General features: G+C 37.8%; 3 protein-coding genes across 6 annotated transcripts; 1 reads left to right on the plus strand and 2 right to left on the minus strand.

Annotated features, from left to right (window-relative positions):
- Positions 1-978: 978 nt before the first annotated feature.
- LOC135790106 (methionyl-tRNA formyltransferase, mitochondrial) lies at positions 979-10321 on the minus strand. Of its 4 annotated transcripts, XM_065300159.1 has the most exons (8): positions 10123-10321; positions 9858-10064; positions 9498-9799; positions 9321-9437; positions 6175-6216; positions 4213-4250; positions 1267-1293; positions 979-1145 (listed from the first exon to the last, which is right to left on the minus strand). In XM_065300159.1, the coding sequence occupies exons 1-5, from the start codon at positions 10278-10280 to the stop codon at positions 6191-6193; spliced, it is 810 nt and encodes a 269-aa protein (XP_065156231.1). In that variant the 5' UTR covers positions 10281-10321; the 3' UTR covers positions 979-1145; positions 1267-1293; positions 4213-4250; positions 6175-6190. The 4 variants fall into 4 exon arrangements, with proteins under 4 accessions (XP_065156231.1, XP_065156230.1, XP_065156229.1 ...); XM_065300158.1 differs by having other exon boundaries at positions 979-1293; XM_065300157.1 differs by lacking the exons at positions 979-1145; positions 1267-1293; positions 4213-4250; positions 6175-6216 and adding an exon at positions 7199-8859.
- On the plus strand, positions 7209-8802 carry LOC135790105 (UPF3 regulator of nonsense mediated mRNA decay). The gene is made up of 2 exons (XM_065300155.1): positions 7209-7350; positions 7414-8802. Exon 2 carries the CDS (start codon positions 7416-7418, stop codon positions 8733-8735), a length of 1320 nt encoding a protein of 439 aa, XP_065156227.1. The 5' UTR covers positions 7209-7350; positions 7414-7415; the 3' UTR covers positions 8736-8802.
- Positions 10322-10430: 109 nt separating the features above from the next.
- LOC135790104 (uncharacterized) lies at positions 10431-15581 on the minus strand. The gene is made up of 4 exons (XM_065300154.1): positions 12142-15581; positions 11912-12078; positions 11631-11845; positions 10431-11573 (listed from the first exon to the last, which is right to left on the minus strand). Exons 1-4 carry the CDS (start codon positions 15439-15441, stop codon positions 11161-11163), a joined length of 4095 nt encoding a protein of 1364 aa, XP_065156226.1. The 5' UTR covers positions 15442-15581; the 3' UTR covers positions 10431-11160.
- Between the last annotated feature and the right edge of the window lie 269 nt (positions 15582-15850).

Here is a 15850-nt window from a genome sequence, read left to right on the forward strand (position 1 = left end):
ACCTACAGCTACGATGTCTCTGCGCTTCATCCCCGAAATTATCAGGCATATCAACAATTTTTATGGTGGGGGATCACCCCCAGAGAGAGGGAACTCCTTATAAGGACAATCCTTATAAGGTCTTGTAAAAATATTTCTAAGTTTTAAGTCGCCTCAAGAGAGGTGACACTTAAAAATATTCTTACCAGATCTGACCTGTAGCTGAAATGAAAGAAGGAGCACATAAATCACACAGGATACCTTAACAATTTTTATAGTGGGGATCATCCCCTGAGAGAGGGAACTCTCTTAGAGACCTGTTACTGAAATGATAGAAGAAGTACACAAATCAAAGAAGTCAATATATTTTACTATTTCTTTATTAACAATAGAATACAAGTTTATATTTTACAAGTCAACAGAATACATGTCGCCATATTGAAACAGGTCTTACGACCTGCCTAGCCGTCGCAAGCAAGTTACTTCGCAAAGTACTACCGGGATAAAGAAATTAAGAAATAAACCATTTTCTGCGTGAGTATGGGAACAAATATACAGGGTGTTACAAATAGAAAATTCAGCAAGTTACACTTCGCAAAGTACTACCGGGATAAAGAAATTAAGAAATAAACCATTTTCTGTGTGAGTGAAAATGGGAACAAATATACAGGGTGTTACAAATAGAAAATTCAAAGTGCAAAGAAGAAAACCCTAAAACAACAACTAAAGCTAAATTTTCACGGACAACAAGAAAAACAAATATACAGGGTGCTACAAAAAGGAAATTAGTACATCACAAAAAGAAAATCAATAGTACAAAAAAGAAAATAGGAAATCAAGAAAAACAAACATACAGGGTGATACAAACAGGAAATGCCTAAATTTAAAAATAAAATACAAAGTTTAAGTAGAAAACGACCCAGAAACGACAAATTTAGTCAGTTTTACACTAGAACGCAAGGAAAAGTAGAACATAAGGTGATACAAGAAGAAAATTGCTACATTTTACAAATATATTACAAATATTTTACAAATATATTACTCTCAATAATTAATTGCCAAACTACGAAAATACGTTAAAGAGCCGGCAGATTTATGAAATAAAAATAAAAATGCAAGCAAGGAAAATTTCACGTTAGTAAACCGATGATTGACATGACCATACTCTGCGGGTAGATCCAAGTCGCATCCGACGGCACGCATCAATTTTGTGTTGTTACGGTATTCACGTTACATGCAATTTTAGATAAATATGAAAGTATAATGTAATAACGTTTACAAACTTACCAGTGCATCAGGTAATCATAGAAAGTACTGAAACAAAAAAACAACACGTGTGTGAGAACTCGCACTATGATGAACACTTATTTAAATTTGTTCAATTTTCCCGGAATATCCTGCCAAGGACAGTCGTTAATTACACTTACTTAAAATTACGAATAGGATACATATTTCTAAAACCAATTCACAACATCGAAATAATCCAATAGCCGACACGCACATGGAAACACCAGTTTTATAATCATTTTACGTGTAAATCATCCTTAGCAAAACAATCTACATGTCTGTTGTCATTAGGTGCCGTTAGAAATGCTCATTTTTAATCAATAATAAAATGTAATGTTATCGGAATGAATGAAAGAATGATGCCGAGCCGCGTGCAGGTAAGAACAGACTGAAGCGGTCGAACGTTCGTAGCATGAGAGGCAGCATTGCGCACGTTTATAGCGATATAAAAACTTGTTTATACACAAACCCCGATATGCGTGTAGAATTGAAATAGCACATTTCTGAAGTGCACTAAAATAAAATAAAATATAATAATTCATTACATCAGTTGTTAATTTCAGCATTCGGTTCGCGCGGTATACTAATGAAACTACGAGTACTATTCACACAACTATCATTATAACTCGCGTAACGGAATCTTCTCGCAATAAATTTCAATACAGGGAAATAAAGAATTAAATTCCGCATCTGGGAAAATCAATCCGAACTTAGTTTAAGACCGCGTTCGCGTGTTATAATATTAAGAAAGTACAATTCCTAGCGCAACGAGTACTATTGCGTATATGCGTATACACACAAATATCATTATAACTCGCGTTACGGAATTTTCTCGCAATAAACTCAAATACAGGGTGATAAAGAATTAAATTCTGCATCTGGGAAAATTATTCCGAACTTACTTTAACACCGCGTTCGCATGTTATAATAAAAACCACAATTCCTTGGCATTTTTTCTTAAGAATTAAAATTTCATCTTTCAGATTTCCCTTCTACCTATCCTATCTGATAGAGAATAGTCCGTAGATTAAGACGCTGCGATCAGATCTTATTTATCTCTTTTAGTTTACGAGATATTCGCGATTGAATAAAATGGGTAAAAATTGATAAATGTCACTTTTATGCACTTTTAGTCGCGTTTTTCGACCTTTTACTCTAGAAAATATAATTATTTTATATTTTTATCTGAAAGAGAATTTTCCAATCTTTCATAATCAACAATTCGTTGGTAGCTATCGCTTTTGTTTAAGAGATATGAATTTTTGAAAATCGTCGAAAAAAGTATCAAGCACCCCCTTGGCAATTTTTTCTTAAGAGTGAAAATTTTATCTCTCAGATTTCCGTTTTAACTATCGTATCTTATAGAAAATAGTCCGTAGATTACGACGCTGCGATCAGATCTTATTTATCTCTTTTAGTTTACGAGATATTCGCGATTGAATAAAATGGGCAAAATTGATAAATGTCACTTTTAGCACTTTTAGTCGCGTTTTTCGACCTTTTACTGTGAGAAATATAATTATTTTATATTTTTATCTGATAAAGAATTTTCCTATCTTTCATAATCAATAATTCGTGGGTTGCTATCTCTTTTAGTTTAAGACATATGAATTTTGAAAATCGTCGAAAAAAGTATCAAGCACCCCTTGGCAATTTTTTCTTATGACTTAAAATTTTGTGTCTCATATTTCTCTTTAACTATCCTATCTGATAGAAAATAGTCCGTAGATTAAGACGCTGCGATCAGATCTTAATTATCTCTTTTAGTTTACGAGATATTCGCGATTGAATAAAATGGACAAAAATTGATAAATGTCACTTTTAGCACTTTTAGTCGCGTTTTTCGACCTTTACTGTGAGAAATATAATTATTTTATATTTTTATCTCAAAGAGAATTTTCCAATCTTTCATAATCAACTATTCGTTGGTAGCTATCGCTTTTTGTTTAAGAGATATTAATTATCAAAAATCGACGAAAAAAGGATAAAGCACCCCCTTGGCATTTTGTTTCTTAAGAATTAAAATTTCATCTCTCATATTTCTCTTTTAACTATCCAATCTTATAGAAAATAGTCCGTAGATTAAGACGCTGCGATCAGATCTTATTTATCTCTTTTAGTTTACGAGATATTCGCGATTGAATAAAATGGGCAAAAATTGATAAATGTCACTTTTAGCACTTTTAGTCGCGTTTTTCGACCTTTACTGTGAGAAATATAATTATTTCATATTTTTATCTGATAGACAATTTTCCAATCTTTCATAATCAACAATTCGTGGGTTGCTATCCCTTTTAGTTTAAGAGATATGAATTTTTGAAAATCGTCGAAAAAAGTATCAAGCACCCCCTTGGCAATTTTTTCTTAAGAGTGAAAATTTTATCTCTCAGATTTCCGTTTTAACTATCGTATCTTATAGAAAATAGTCCGTAGATTACGACCCTGCGATCAGATCTTAATTATCTCTTTTAGTTTACGAGATATTCGCGATTGAATAAAATGGGCAAAAATTGAGAAATGTCACTTTTAGCACTTTTAGTCGCGTTTTCGACCTTTACTGTAGGAAATATAATTATTTTATATTTTTATCTGATAGACAATTTTCCAGTCTTTCATAATCAACAATTCGTTGGTAGCTATCGCTTTTGTTTAAGAGATATTTATTATCAAAAATCGTCGAAAAAAGTATCAAGCACCCCCTTGGCAATTTTTCTTATGACTTAAAATTTTGTGTCTCATATTTCTCTTTTAACTATCCTATCTGATAAAGATTACTCCGTAGATTAAGACGCTGTGATCAGATCTTAATTATCTCTTTTAGTTTACGAGATATTCGCGATTGAATAAAATTATACCTAACTCACTATAACACCGCGTTCGCTTAAATACAAACCAATGTACGATGCAGAAATTAAAACGAAATATATAATTGAATTATAAACTTACCAATGCAGAACTCATCGGACTCCAAGGCACTGCAAATACTGGAAATAAAAAAAGAAAACATATGTTAAAACAAAAATATTTCATATAATTTAGTAATATTATAATCACACAGTGGAGAAAAACAAACAATCTGCGATGTTTATTTAAAACTTACTTGCAGCTGCACGATGGGTCATCCAAATGATGAATATCAAATCAAGATGGGGCGATATGTATCCGATGCACCCAGCAACTCGACATCTTGTAGGTTACGTTATACACTTAACCGGAATTTATTGGATAATAAACGTGCAAACAGTAAATAAGATTACTGTAGTCGCAAGTAAAAATTAAATAGTCGATTGAAGATCGAATACGAGAATAATGCAAATTTGGAAAGTAGAAGTCCGGATAAACAATACGAGGCACGTGAAATACGTCTGGACCAACCAGAGACCGGCACGAAACTGGCTACAAACAGTGCAAGCAACAACGCGACAGTTTATGACAAGAAAGCAATAGATGCGCAAAGCCGGCGGCGCGTCGAAGGCACGCGACCTTGTGTGCGAATTGCACGTTCTTATTGCAATAAGAACTAAACTAAAATATGCTGCATGCGACAGCGCGACGACAATCTTACGCGTAGCATCTCGCACGGCGAATGCGATAAGAAAGTTGTTTATACACAAACGCTGATAATAGAACGGTCTTCAAACTAATACAATTCTATTTTATGATTTGGCCATCTATAAATGATACAATTAGTAATCCCACAATTTAGATCAAGTATTGAAATTAATGATAAATTAAAATTCGGTTTATGTAATTCTAAACGGAACTAAACTGGAATCTTGGTACACGGCAAACAAATTCTATAAATGAGCCGCTTATTTTGAAAGTGACCTAACTCCGTTTTTCAATTTTTGCCGGTTACCATGGTTACATGTACAACTTCATGTTATTTATCAGTGACGCACTTCAGATTGCTTATATTCAGAGAAAATACGGTACATTTTTACACATAGGTTTTCCGAATTAATTGAATAACTGACCCGTGTGGTTTGAAAGTGGCCTAACTCCATTTATAGTTACATCAAGGTATTTATTATTGATAATGTCGGAAAGCAGCGATGAAGGTCATTTCAATTAATTAGTATTTACAAGTCCACCTCATTTTTGGGACAATTGCGTTAGTTAATTAACCTGTACGTTTAATTAATATAAAATTTAAAATTTAATATTAAATTATAGAAATTATTGCAAGCATGAGGAAGAACCGAAGAAGACCACTTAGTTCAGATAGTGAAAAGAAATAGTAATTAATAATTTAAAAAAAGCGAATAAGAAAAAGAGTTATAAAATAATATTCCTCGTCAGAGGATGAAGATTCAAATAACAATGGAGAAAAGATTGATGCACCATATATCCAAAAAGTGCGAAAGATAAAACGGAATTCAGGAAAAAGATATTGCAGTTAAACCGGAAGTATTGTTCATGAAAAAAATTTCGAACCAAAGATTGTGGTTGTCGGAATGCGTGCACAAAAATTATAATGAAGAAGAAAGAAAGAATATTTTTGAGAAGTTTTGGGGTTTGGCAGATTTTAACAAACAAAATGTATTACTTCACGAAGCTGCCTGTGAAACGAAGACGTTTTTTCTTCAATTTGAAACATCTTAAATTATGTTGAATGGACTTGGGCATCTTCAAATTTTATAATGAATCTGGCTGTTAATTTTGAAAGTGGCCCAACTCCATTCTTGATAAGGAAACGCACGTTATTTACTTAATAATTGCCACTACTTTAACAGGAACAGTAAATTAACATCCTAAGATACGCTTAAGCAGTATGACTCCTTTGTATCTTATACGTATATTTTAAATTCATTGAAACGCAAAACTTTCAATATCTCGATTTGAAGATAAATGGAGTTAGGCCACTTTCAAAATAAGCGGCACAAATAATGAAATTATTTTACTTACTGGTCTATCGCACACGCTAAATCGACAGCAAATTGGTAGATTCTGAAATACAAGAGAAACAAAACATTAGTTACAGCATATCGTGACTTATTGAAATAAATCAGAGTTCCGTCGGAACCCAATTTATGAATTAAAATTCCTGTTATTCGTATAATAATGATAGGAATGACAATATTTACCAGGTAGCACACTCCATGCTCCTTTGTTGATGACACAAATGTTTTGCACAGTTAATTAATTTATTGGCGTGCACAAAATATGGCTGGACGTCGCCCGACGGCAACGGATTCACAAACCCGTGAATAAATAAAACACAAAAAAATTTGAATCACGAAGACTATACACGCAATAAATAGGCGATAACAGATCGAACACGTTTATTAACACTAATTATCACCGGCGATCAGGAAATATAACGCAATTTAGCCAGTTTACATCAAAGAATAACACAAGCCGAAAGTGTGGAATGTTTGCTCGTCGTTATCGCACCGATGCAACAAAACAAAATACACTTGTTGGAATATTTCCGAGTTAAACCTGCATCGTCGCGCCATCTGAGGATACTTTATGGTACCACACGAAAATACAAAGTGTTTCAAACAGTGTGGCGCGCATGTGTGTCAGTGCGGAATTGTCTATGAGGCAGTGAGTGGTCACGCACTTAGATGGCAGCGTCCGTGTGTACACGTACACGAATGTGTGCATGCACCACCCTATCTAAATGAATGGCATATTTGCGTCAAAACACAATGACTCAAATCTAGATGGCCATAGAATGCTCTTATTTATTCGTGTCAAGGAAATACAAAAAACTGTTAGAAAAGTAGTTTCTGGCAGGATTTAAGCACAGCGAATGAGAATATGCAATTCATATATTTACATAATATTTCCTTAAGAACATTTAGAACAAATAGACCCCAAATACCCAAGACTTTACATCTACCATATCCAGTCATGAATGTTACCCCAGAGTACCTAACTCTAGATATAGAATGAAAAACAAGAATGAATTGAATTTAGAAAAGACATTTTGATATTGTTTTTATTGCAGAATTATTACTTCAAGAAGACAAGTTTCATTTTGAGCTGGATATCTACACCGTGTCAGTAAATACATTTGTTTAATCATAACCTCCTTGGTGTTAGTATTGCTATTGCGTTTGCAATAAAACTACGGTGAGATTCGTTAAATCAACCAAACTTGAACCACTGATTAGCACATATTGTAACAATTTCCAGCAATGGTACTGACGGAGAATGAAGCAACAAAACGTGACAAAAATGACGCACAATCCCAGAACAAAGTGGACAAAAAGGACAAGCCTGCAACTAAGGTTGTAATCAGGAGACTACCACCATCAATGACCCAGGAAGAGTTTCTGAATCAAGTCTCTCCAATCCCAAACTACAATTACATCTACACCATCAAAGGGGACAACTCCCTGGGTGGGAATGCATTTGCCAGAGTGTACGTAAATTTCACAAATCAAGAAGACATTTACATTTTTAAGGAAAAATTTGACAACTATGTCTTCATTGATGGAAATGGTCATGAATATGCTGCAGTTGTAGAATATGCCTCATTCCAAAAAGTTCCCAAGAAACGCAAACAACGCGCTGATTTAAAAACAGCCACCATTGAATCTGATCCAGCTTACATAGCATTCCTGGAATCATTGATTGAACAACCCAATCAGGAGGAGAAACCAGAGTACAATCTGAATTTGACAAACACAGAGAATAAGAATGATATGACCACACCTCTGTTGGATTATTTAAAACAAAGAAAAGTTGAGAGATTGCGTGTGCGTGAAGAAAAACGCGAAGAACGACGCAAAAAAGAACAGGAAAAGAAGAAATTACGAGAAGAGGATAGGAAGAAACGACTAGACGAAAAGAAACAGAAAAACGTTGCCAAAAAGGAGCAGAAAGAACGCGATAACGAGAAAGAAAATAAAAATAACACTGAGGAACTTAACTTTAAAGAAACAGATGAAGATTTAGTTTCGGTGGAAGCTAAACCATCAACTGCAGAAACAAAAAAAGAGAAGGTTGACCCAAAACCAAAACAAGAGAAAACATTTAAAAACAAAAAATATGACGATAAAGACAAGAAGAAGAATAAATTCAAGTTCGAGGATCGTAACAGGGATGTAAAACAACAACGAGAGCAACATTTCCGCGTTGAGAACACTCCAAAACCGGAAGTTAAATGTGAGCAACAGAAAAAGGTGAAGAAATACAGCGAACGTCGTGAGGAACGCAAAATCGTCGAAGCTTCCAAAGAAGAAGCCAAACGCGCCGCTGATAACGGCGAAAAACCAGAAACCAAACCAGAAGTTAAAAAGCATGCCAAAAAATCGGACAACACACAGAAGGATGAAGATGGTGAATGTTCGGGACGAAAACCAAGGGAAAACGACCCGAGAACCCAGCGTAGGATTCGTAACAAGGACCGTCCAGCAATGCAAATCTACAAACCCGGCATGCTACGGAAAAAATCCGTTGACAACGATAAAGATGTCGTCGTAGAAGAAAAACACGACAACCCAGAAGATTAATTCTTAATTTTTTTCGCTTTTGTTATTAATACAAGTGTTAGTCTTATAAAAACGCTCACACAGATCACCAATGTCTTCATATTGTTTAAAACACCCACGAATCTTCCCTTCATATCCTTCTGGGCTGTAGGAAATGATTTCGGTTAATTTTACATCGTTTATATTCCCACTGGCGTCTATCATCCCAAAATGTGCAAACATGCATTTCGGTAGACATTTATATCCCGGATGTTTTAATCTTGCGATTAAATCCAGGTTCGGGTCGGATTCCGCGCCCAATTCTTTGGCGCAAGCAATAATCTGCTCAGTTTTGCTTGGTAGAACCATAATTACGACCAGTAACAGTAGCAACATTTTATTTTTTGGTGAAATTTGACTCATGACAGCTTTTTAAGTAACCATTGCGAAATTCCAAGGCACTCATGACCTTTTTACCGGGAACACTTAGTTTATCTACGTGTATCCACCCGTCTAACGCGCGAATACTTATTAGTTTAGTGTTTTTATCATAAACTACACTCCCAATTGTTTTAGCATCATCTGTGCACGTATAACTTGCAATATTATGTAATTTAATAGGCTTACCTTTATAACTGGTCACAAGTGGGTAGACACCGGTCAGGGCGCGACTCAAATTGTATAAATCTTTGGCTTTCTGCTGAGTGAAATCGATGTCGGCCATTTTGGAATTTATACGCGGTGCTATAACAAAAAAATTTCATATTTTTTTTTTTTAAGTTAAAAACTGAATTTATAACATACCGAGTGTAGCAATGTGTGAATCTTGTATCCTGGCTGTTTCTAGAATACTTGGTGAATGTTTTAAAACATCTAGAAGGTTTTTAGCACCAATTTTCGCGAGTGAATCGTGCAATTCTGGCATTTTTATTTGTTCATCAATAGAAATTTCTTCTTGGTGGATTATCTCACCGATGTCAAACTTGTGCGGACGTATCTTCATGATTGTTATACCTGTTTTAGTATCACCTGCTGCCAGTGCATGGATTATTGGAGCTGCACCCCTCCATCTTGGCAGTAAACTTGCATGAACATTTATCATCCCACTGTAAATTAACCATAAAATTTTAAATATAAACAAATAAATAGTATATATATGCTTACAGTGGAAATGCTTCTATTATATGCTTGGGAATTAAATTTCCAAATGAAACAACAACTCCAACTAGAAATTGTTTGCATGTTTCTTCGGGTGAGTGTAATGGCCAGTTGTGAATTGGAATTTGATGATGTTCAGCATACTTTTTTACATAACTATTGTTAGAAGTGGTTACTACCTCTAATTTTCTTATAACCTGACTAGTTTTTTCTCTAAAACAAAACAGGAATTAGATTTTATTTGTGTTTTTATACTGGGCTGCATACTTACAATGATGATTTGTGAAGAGTTTTAAGACTTTCTAAAGAGAAGTTATCCGTGCCAAAGAATAACACATCCCATGGAGGCTTCAAAGAAGTATGTGAATATAATCTCTGATACGTATTAATTAATATCTTTCTGTGATTATTTAATAAAAGAAGTCTCATTGCAGTGTGTTGAAATTTGTTGGTTAGTACTATAGTTAAAAAAGTGGGAAAGCATACAAAGTTGCCTATAGTGATTCAATATTAAAATACAAAAATTGTAATATAATTGCGTAACAGCAATGTTTTAACTGTAAAAAAAGGGTACATAAATTAATATTAACATCCAGTTGATTTATTGAACGTATTTGATTCTCACAGATCATCGATTTGATGTTCTCTTTCAATATAAAACGAATAAAAAATTGCACAGTAAATTGGAGAATACAAAATGTAAATCTCGCTGATTTTCCTCTTTGAAAATAGTTGTGTTTTTCTTGTTTGTTGTTTGGTTACAACGCGGACGAAACAAAACTACGTATTGTTGATTCTCACATGATATGAAAATAAATTTGCGATTTGAGTATTTGCGTTGTTCCAGCGCGCACACATAATTTGTAATTTTCACATCGTAATCGATAGGAACCGTCATATAGTCGTCTATGGTTTATATAAAATAAAACTTCTTAAACAAAAAACAAACAAACAAACCAACAAAGACAAAATATTTGCGTACGACACGTTGTGATCGAATAATAAAATTTGATTATGATAATATTACACATATAAATTCTAATATATTTAATTTACCATAAATCTATCATTTGTTTCGTATTATTACTAATTACGTTGCGTTAAATGTATTCAAAACTTCACTTGAGTTTCTGTTGTTTGTTTAAAGAGACGATCACAATGAAGAGAAAAACTTAACTTAGATATCTATCAACTCATCCCTAATTTGCACGCGCACATCACAATCATATATCGCACATTGAGTAATAAATTAATTACTGCTGCAGTTCAATTCAACACGTTTACCACCCTTCTTCATCAGCGGCGGAGGTCACCGACGCGCAGCAAACTTCACCTCTTCGACATTCAGCAAGCGCTTCACTTTGTCCGTGTACTTAACTAAAAAAATCTTCGAGAGGCGCGTGTTGAGCTTCTCGTTGGCGTGCATAAATTGACAACAGTGGGCCTTCTCGAGGAACTCGGCCATTTTCATCTCGCGCACCAGGTCGCTCTTCGTCGGCGAGGCAATGTTCAATTGACGCAGGAGGGTTTCCTTCGATTTTATTTTCAGTGCATTGGATAAATCGGGTAGAATCATCCAACGCTCATTGGTTTCACACTCGGGCAGGATGTACAAATTAGGTAGGAGGTGTTCGGACACCTCAAATTCCACATCTTCAGCTTCCGAAGTTGGATCGGATTCGGGTACATCACAAAGTGGATCAAAACCTTCATTATCACCATCTAAAAATCAATTATTATTAAAACTCATAAAAAACTAAAAGTTAATGAAAATCTCACCAAAAATACTGGCAGGACCACTAAACGTCCATGGCATATGCGATTTGCCTTGCAATTCATTCAAATGTTCTTGTAAAACCGCAATAGTTGTATCGTCACTCGCAAGTTGCAGCGGAGTGGTACCACTATAAGTCGCCAAAGATGGATCCGCACCGTAGGAAAGCAGCAGACGAATAATTTCAACATAACCATTTTCAGCTGCTTCATGTAAAGGCCTAAAATAAATAAAAAGATTAAAATTTGTTTCATTTTAAGCTAAAAACAACAAATATCAAGTGTACCTTATTCCGCCATGTGCAGATTCACTAACTTGTGCGCCATATTGCAACAATAGCCTTGCAATATCCAAATGTCCTTTTGAACAAGCCTCGTGCAGAGGAGTATAGCCAGCGTTGTCTTTCGGGGACGGATTACACATCATTTTCTCCAAACAATACGCAGTTATATCCTAAACAACAAAAATTAAATTAAAACACATAAAAATTACAGTTTCCTGTAATTTTTCACTTACAGTGTAACCAGATCGTGATGCCCGATGCAGATGCGTCTCCCCAACACCTTTATTAAGCACCCATTGCTTAATCTCCTTCTGGATATCATCCACAGACTCAGGCGTCGCTTTCGACGGTATACCACGTCTCTTAACCTTGACAGCATCTTCGGCACCCTCCTCCTTCTTAATCTGCTTCTTCTTCTTGCGGATATAATCAAAACCAGAGCTCAGCTTCCTCCTCAGTTTGTTCTTCTTACGACCACTACCAATTTCTATACTATCATTGCTTATCACTGTAATATTATCATCTTCCTTCTCCTTCTTAATACTCTCCACGTTGATTTCCAGCTTTTTGCTTTCAATGGCCTTGATGAGGACATCATTAAACTCCTTTTTCAACTGGTTCTCCTTATCACCCTTTGAAGGTTCATCGGGTTTCAGCTCATCGACACAGGTCACAGGCGGGGCTGATGCTGGTCTATCCTCACCGAAAACCTCCCGAATGGTCGCCTTCTCCTTTAGAACCCTCGTCTCCGTGCGGGTGCGTGCCTTTAACACCACCGTATTGAATTCATTCACACCCACAATCTTATTCGAGTTGTTAATGAAGGTATCCTTGAAATTCTCGATGGTTTTCTTCCGGAAACCCAAGAGGGTACCCTTAACAATGACATCTTTGATTTCCAAGCTGGGAGTAGGCAGGAGTTCACTTTCCGACTTTGGGATAATCTTAGGACCCAAGAGTTCATCTTTTCTCCGCTTGCGTTTCTTCGCCCCAACCCGCACCAGCAGTTTATCCAAAATAGAACACTTACTGCTGAAACTCTTCATAGATCCCTGATCGCTGTCGTAATGCTTCGAGAAACTAAAACTACAATTAGAGTCCATATCACTGTCGAGGCTTTCCGTTTTCGGCGCTGGCGAAATGGGACACGGGTCCAAATCCGGAAGAGACGTACTTAAACGTTGCGAACTCGGCGGGCGTGTCACCTGAATCAACTGCATTGGTATCCGGATAGATTTTTTATACCTATAAAGTGCATCTTCCCATCCGGGCCGGAAATCTGACCCATCTCCAAAGGTGGGCTTCTTTCCGGGTTTACAAATCGCAATCGGGGATTTCAGGGAAGCATAGAAGTCCTTTTGAGGTGGTAAACTCCTGGAAAACTTCTCCACTTCACTATCACTACTAGCAGCTGCTTCCTTAGCAACCTTTTCCTTTTTACTAAATTTCTTCTTCTGTTTACTCGCAATATGCACCAGAGGTGTATCAGAATCTGTATCAGACTTGGGGTCAACCACTAGTTTAACAATTTTATCATCCTCTACAGGTTCCTGTTTTATTACCACCACTGGAGGTACCACAGGCACCACCTCATCTTCAATAACTTCCTTTTTGATTTCTGTCTGAATTAAAGGTATGTTCTTCTCTGGTGTTTCGTTATCATTCACATCTTCCTTTTTTCTACGTCCACGTTTCTTGCCGGTGCCACCCATCAACTGCTCCACAAAACTATCACAAGTCTGATTAAACAGCAAACTAAACGGACTCGACGCTCGTTCCCCATCATTACCAGGAATATTATCCAGCACAAAACTCTCCGAATTCATTACTTTGTTGGCACCTGGCGCAACCACCTTACTCCTATCCTTACGAATATTCAACACTGGCATATCCTGCTCTTTATCGCTATCCGGAAAGTCAAACACACTCGTCTCCGAAGAACTGCGCACCTCACTGCGTTTCATCTCATTCCTCCCAAAGAGTTTCTTCGGAACCACCATTGGACTGGGACTCATCCTGGCGACATCCTTCTTCAATTTAGGAGGTGAGACATTACTACCGTTATTATTACTGGTCGCACCCGCAGCGGTCACATCATTCGAGGTAACCTGCTTGAGTTCCGCCTTGGTACGAATGCGTGCCGCTAGAAACGCCGCCAGCCCATCCAGATCACCACCCATGGAAGCCTCGTGCTCCTTCTCGCCCTCATCGGAAATTATCACAGAATCAATCGCCTTCGGGATGTGAAACTTGTACGTTGGTGGTGTGTTCGAATTGCGCTCGAGGCTAACCGCTGTAAACGGCGAGACATTCCTCCTGCCCACAATACCAGGTTTCGGCTGGAGGGGTGCCATTACATCCGTCGACGGTTGCAGCACCTCCTGCTCCAGATACGATCTGGTAGGTTGATCAGGTGTGGGTTTCTTCACACCTTTATTCTGTAAACTAGTACGGAGAAGATTGAGTACCTTTTTGGTAGCTGGTGGTTTCGTGCTGGTCGCTTGTTTGGGTATATTAGTATTATTATAGTAAGGATATTGTGGTTGTGCTTGGAGTTGATAATGCGTTCCATTGGGTGTAGGTGTCCCTGGATCAGGATTAACATCCTGTCGTGGTTTGGAATACGAACTCAGACGTTGCTCAATCTGCAGATCCATTTTCTGCCGCCACGTATCCACCTTATTATCTTTGGGGATTTTCTCCGGAATGGTTGATGGTGTGGCATGTTCCAGGGAGCGCTTGCGCTGCTGAAAATCAAACTCGACCTTCGGCAGACTTGAGGTAGCATATGGATAGTTGTAATAGTTATTGCTTCGCGTTGGTTGCTGTTGTTGTTGTTGTGGATGATGTCTTGGTGGTTGCACTTGTGGTACCTCCTGTTGCATGGTAAAATTCGGCGAAAAGTCCACTTTGGGTGCCCGAGCCAAATAATGCGTGGGATGCGCAGGTAATTCATACCTACCACCAACCGGAGGTCGATAATGACGTTCATCATCACCCAGAGTGGAATCCGCCAAAGTCCTCACAGTTTTCACTGACAAATCCAGCGGACTTTCACGTTTAACCTTAGGTACCGGCATGGAAAGAGCCACTGGTACCGTCTGTGTTTTCGTGGGACGTTGAGGATAATTGGTAACACTCGGCGGATGCGGAGTATTCACATAGGTGGCCCTGGAGACCGTGGACGTGGAGGTACCACTAGCATAGTTGCCATTTGGATAGTTCCCATACGTGTGGGGCGGAAAGGAGCTGGGGACACCATTATACGTCGCCTTATTCGAATTCTGTACAACTTGTGCCCTACCAGTACCACTACCAGATTGGTAAAGATTACTAGCGTGAACTGGTAGATGCCTACGTTGTGTGGTACCCCACCACCACCACCACCAGCAGCAGATTGCTGTAATGGTTGCTGGGGTAATAATTCTGCGAGGTGTACTTGTAATTGTACTGATCCTGACTAGAACCACTACTAGTACTATTCCGAGGAGTGTAAAACGTGGTACCCGGATAGGAATACAACCTGCTATCATTATTCTGTGCTGGAGGTTGTTGCGGTGTTGAATTCACACCTGTAGCCGACACCGGTTGCCGACTACTACTCTGCAACTCGTAGTAGGTTTTCGTTGTCGAGGGTACCGGCACCGACGAGATATGTGAATGCGGGTGATACTGACCCAAACGGGCTGCTGTGGGACCTCTCACACTACCACCACTGACAACAATTTGCTGTTGTTGTGGTGGTGGCGGTGGATGGTGTTGCTGCGGATGCGGGTGATGGCTCATGGTGAGTGGGGCATCGCGATTCGTGAGATTGGCGGCCGCCTGCCCTTCATTCTGCTGATCCCAATAGACGGGCACGGCCGAGTGCTGCTCCGAGCGCACGCTGCCGTCATTCTCAGCCGCCGGCGCCGCGCTCGACGCCGCCGGCAAGCCCTGGAA

The sequence above is a fragment of the Atheta coriaria genome, unplaced genomic scaffold (genome assembly GCF_025399875.1).
Source record: "Atheta coriaria isolate IRGN ID8LTWV9N9 unplaced genomic scaffold, Caltech_Dcor_3.1 hic_scaffold_4_pilon, whole genome shotgun sequence".
NCBI classification, from domain to species: Eukaryota; Metazoa; Arthropoda; class Insecta; order Coleoptera; family Staphylinidae; genus Dalotia; species Dalotia coriaria.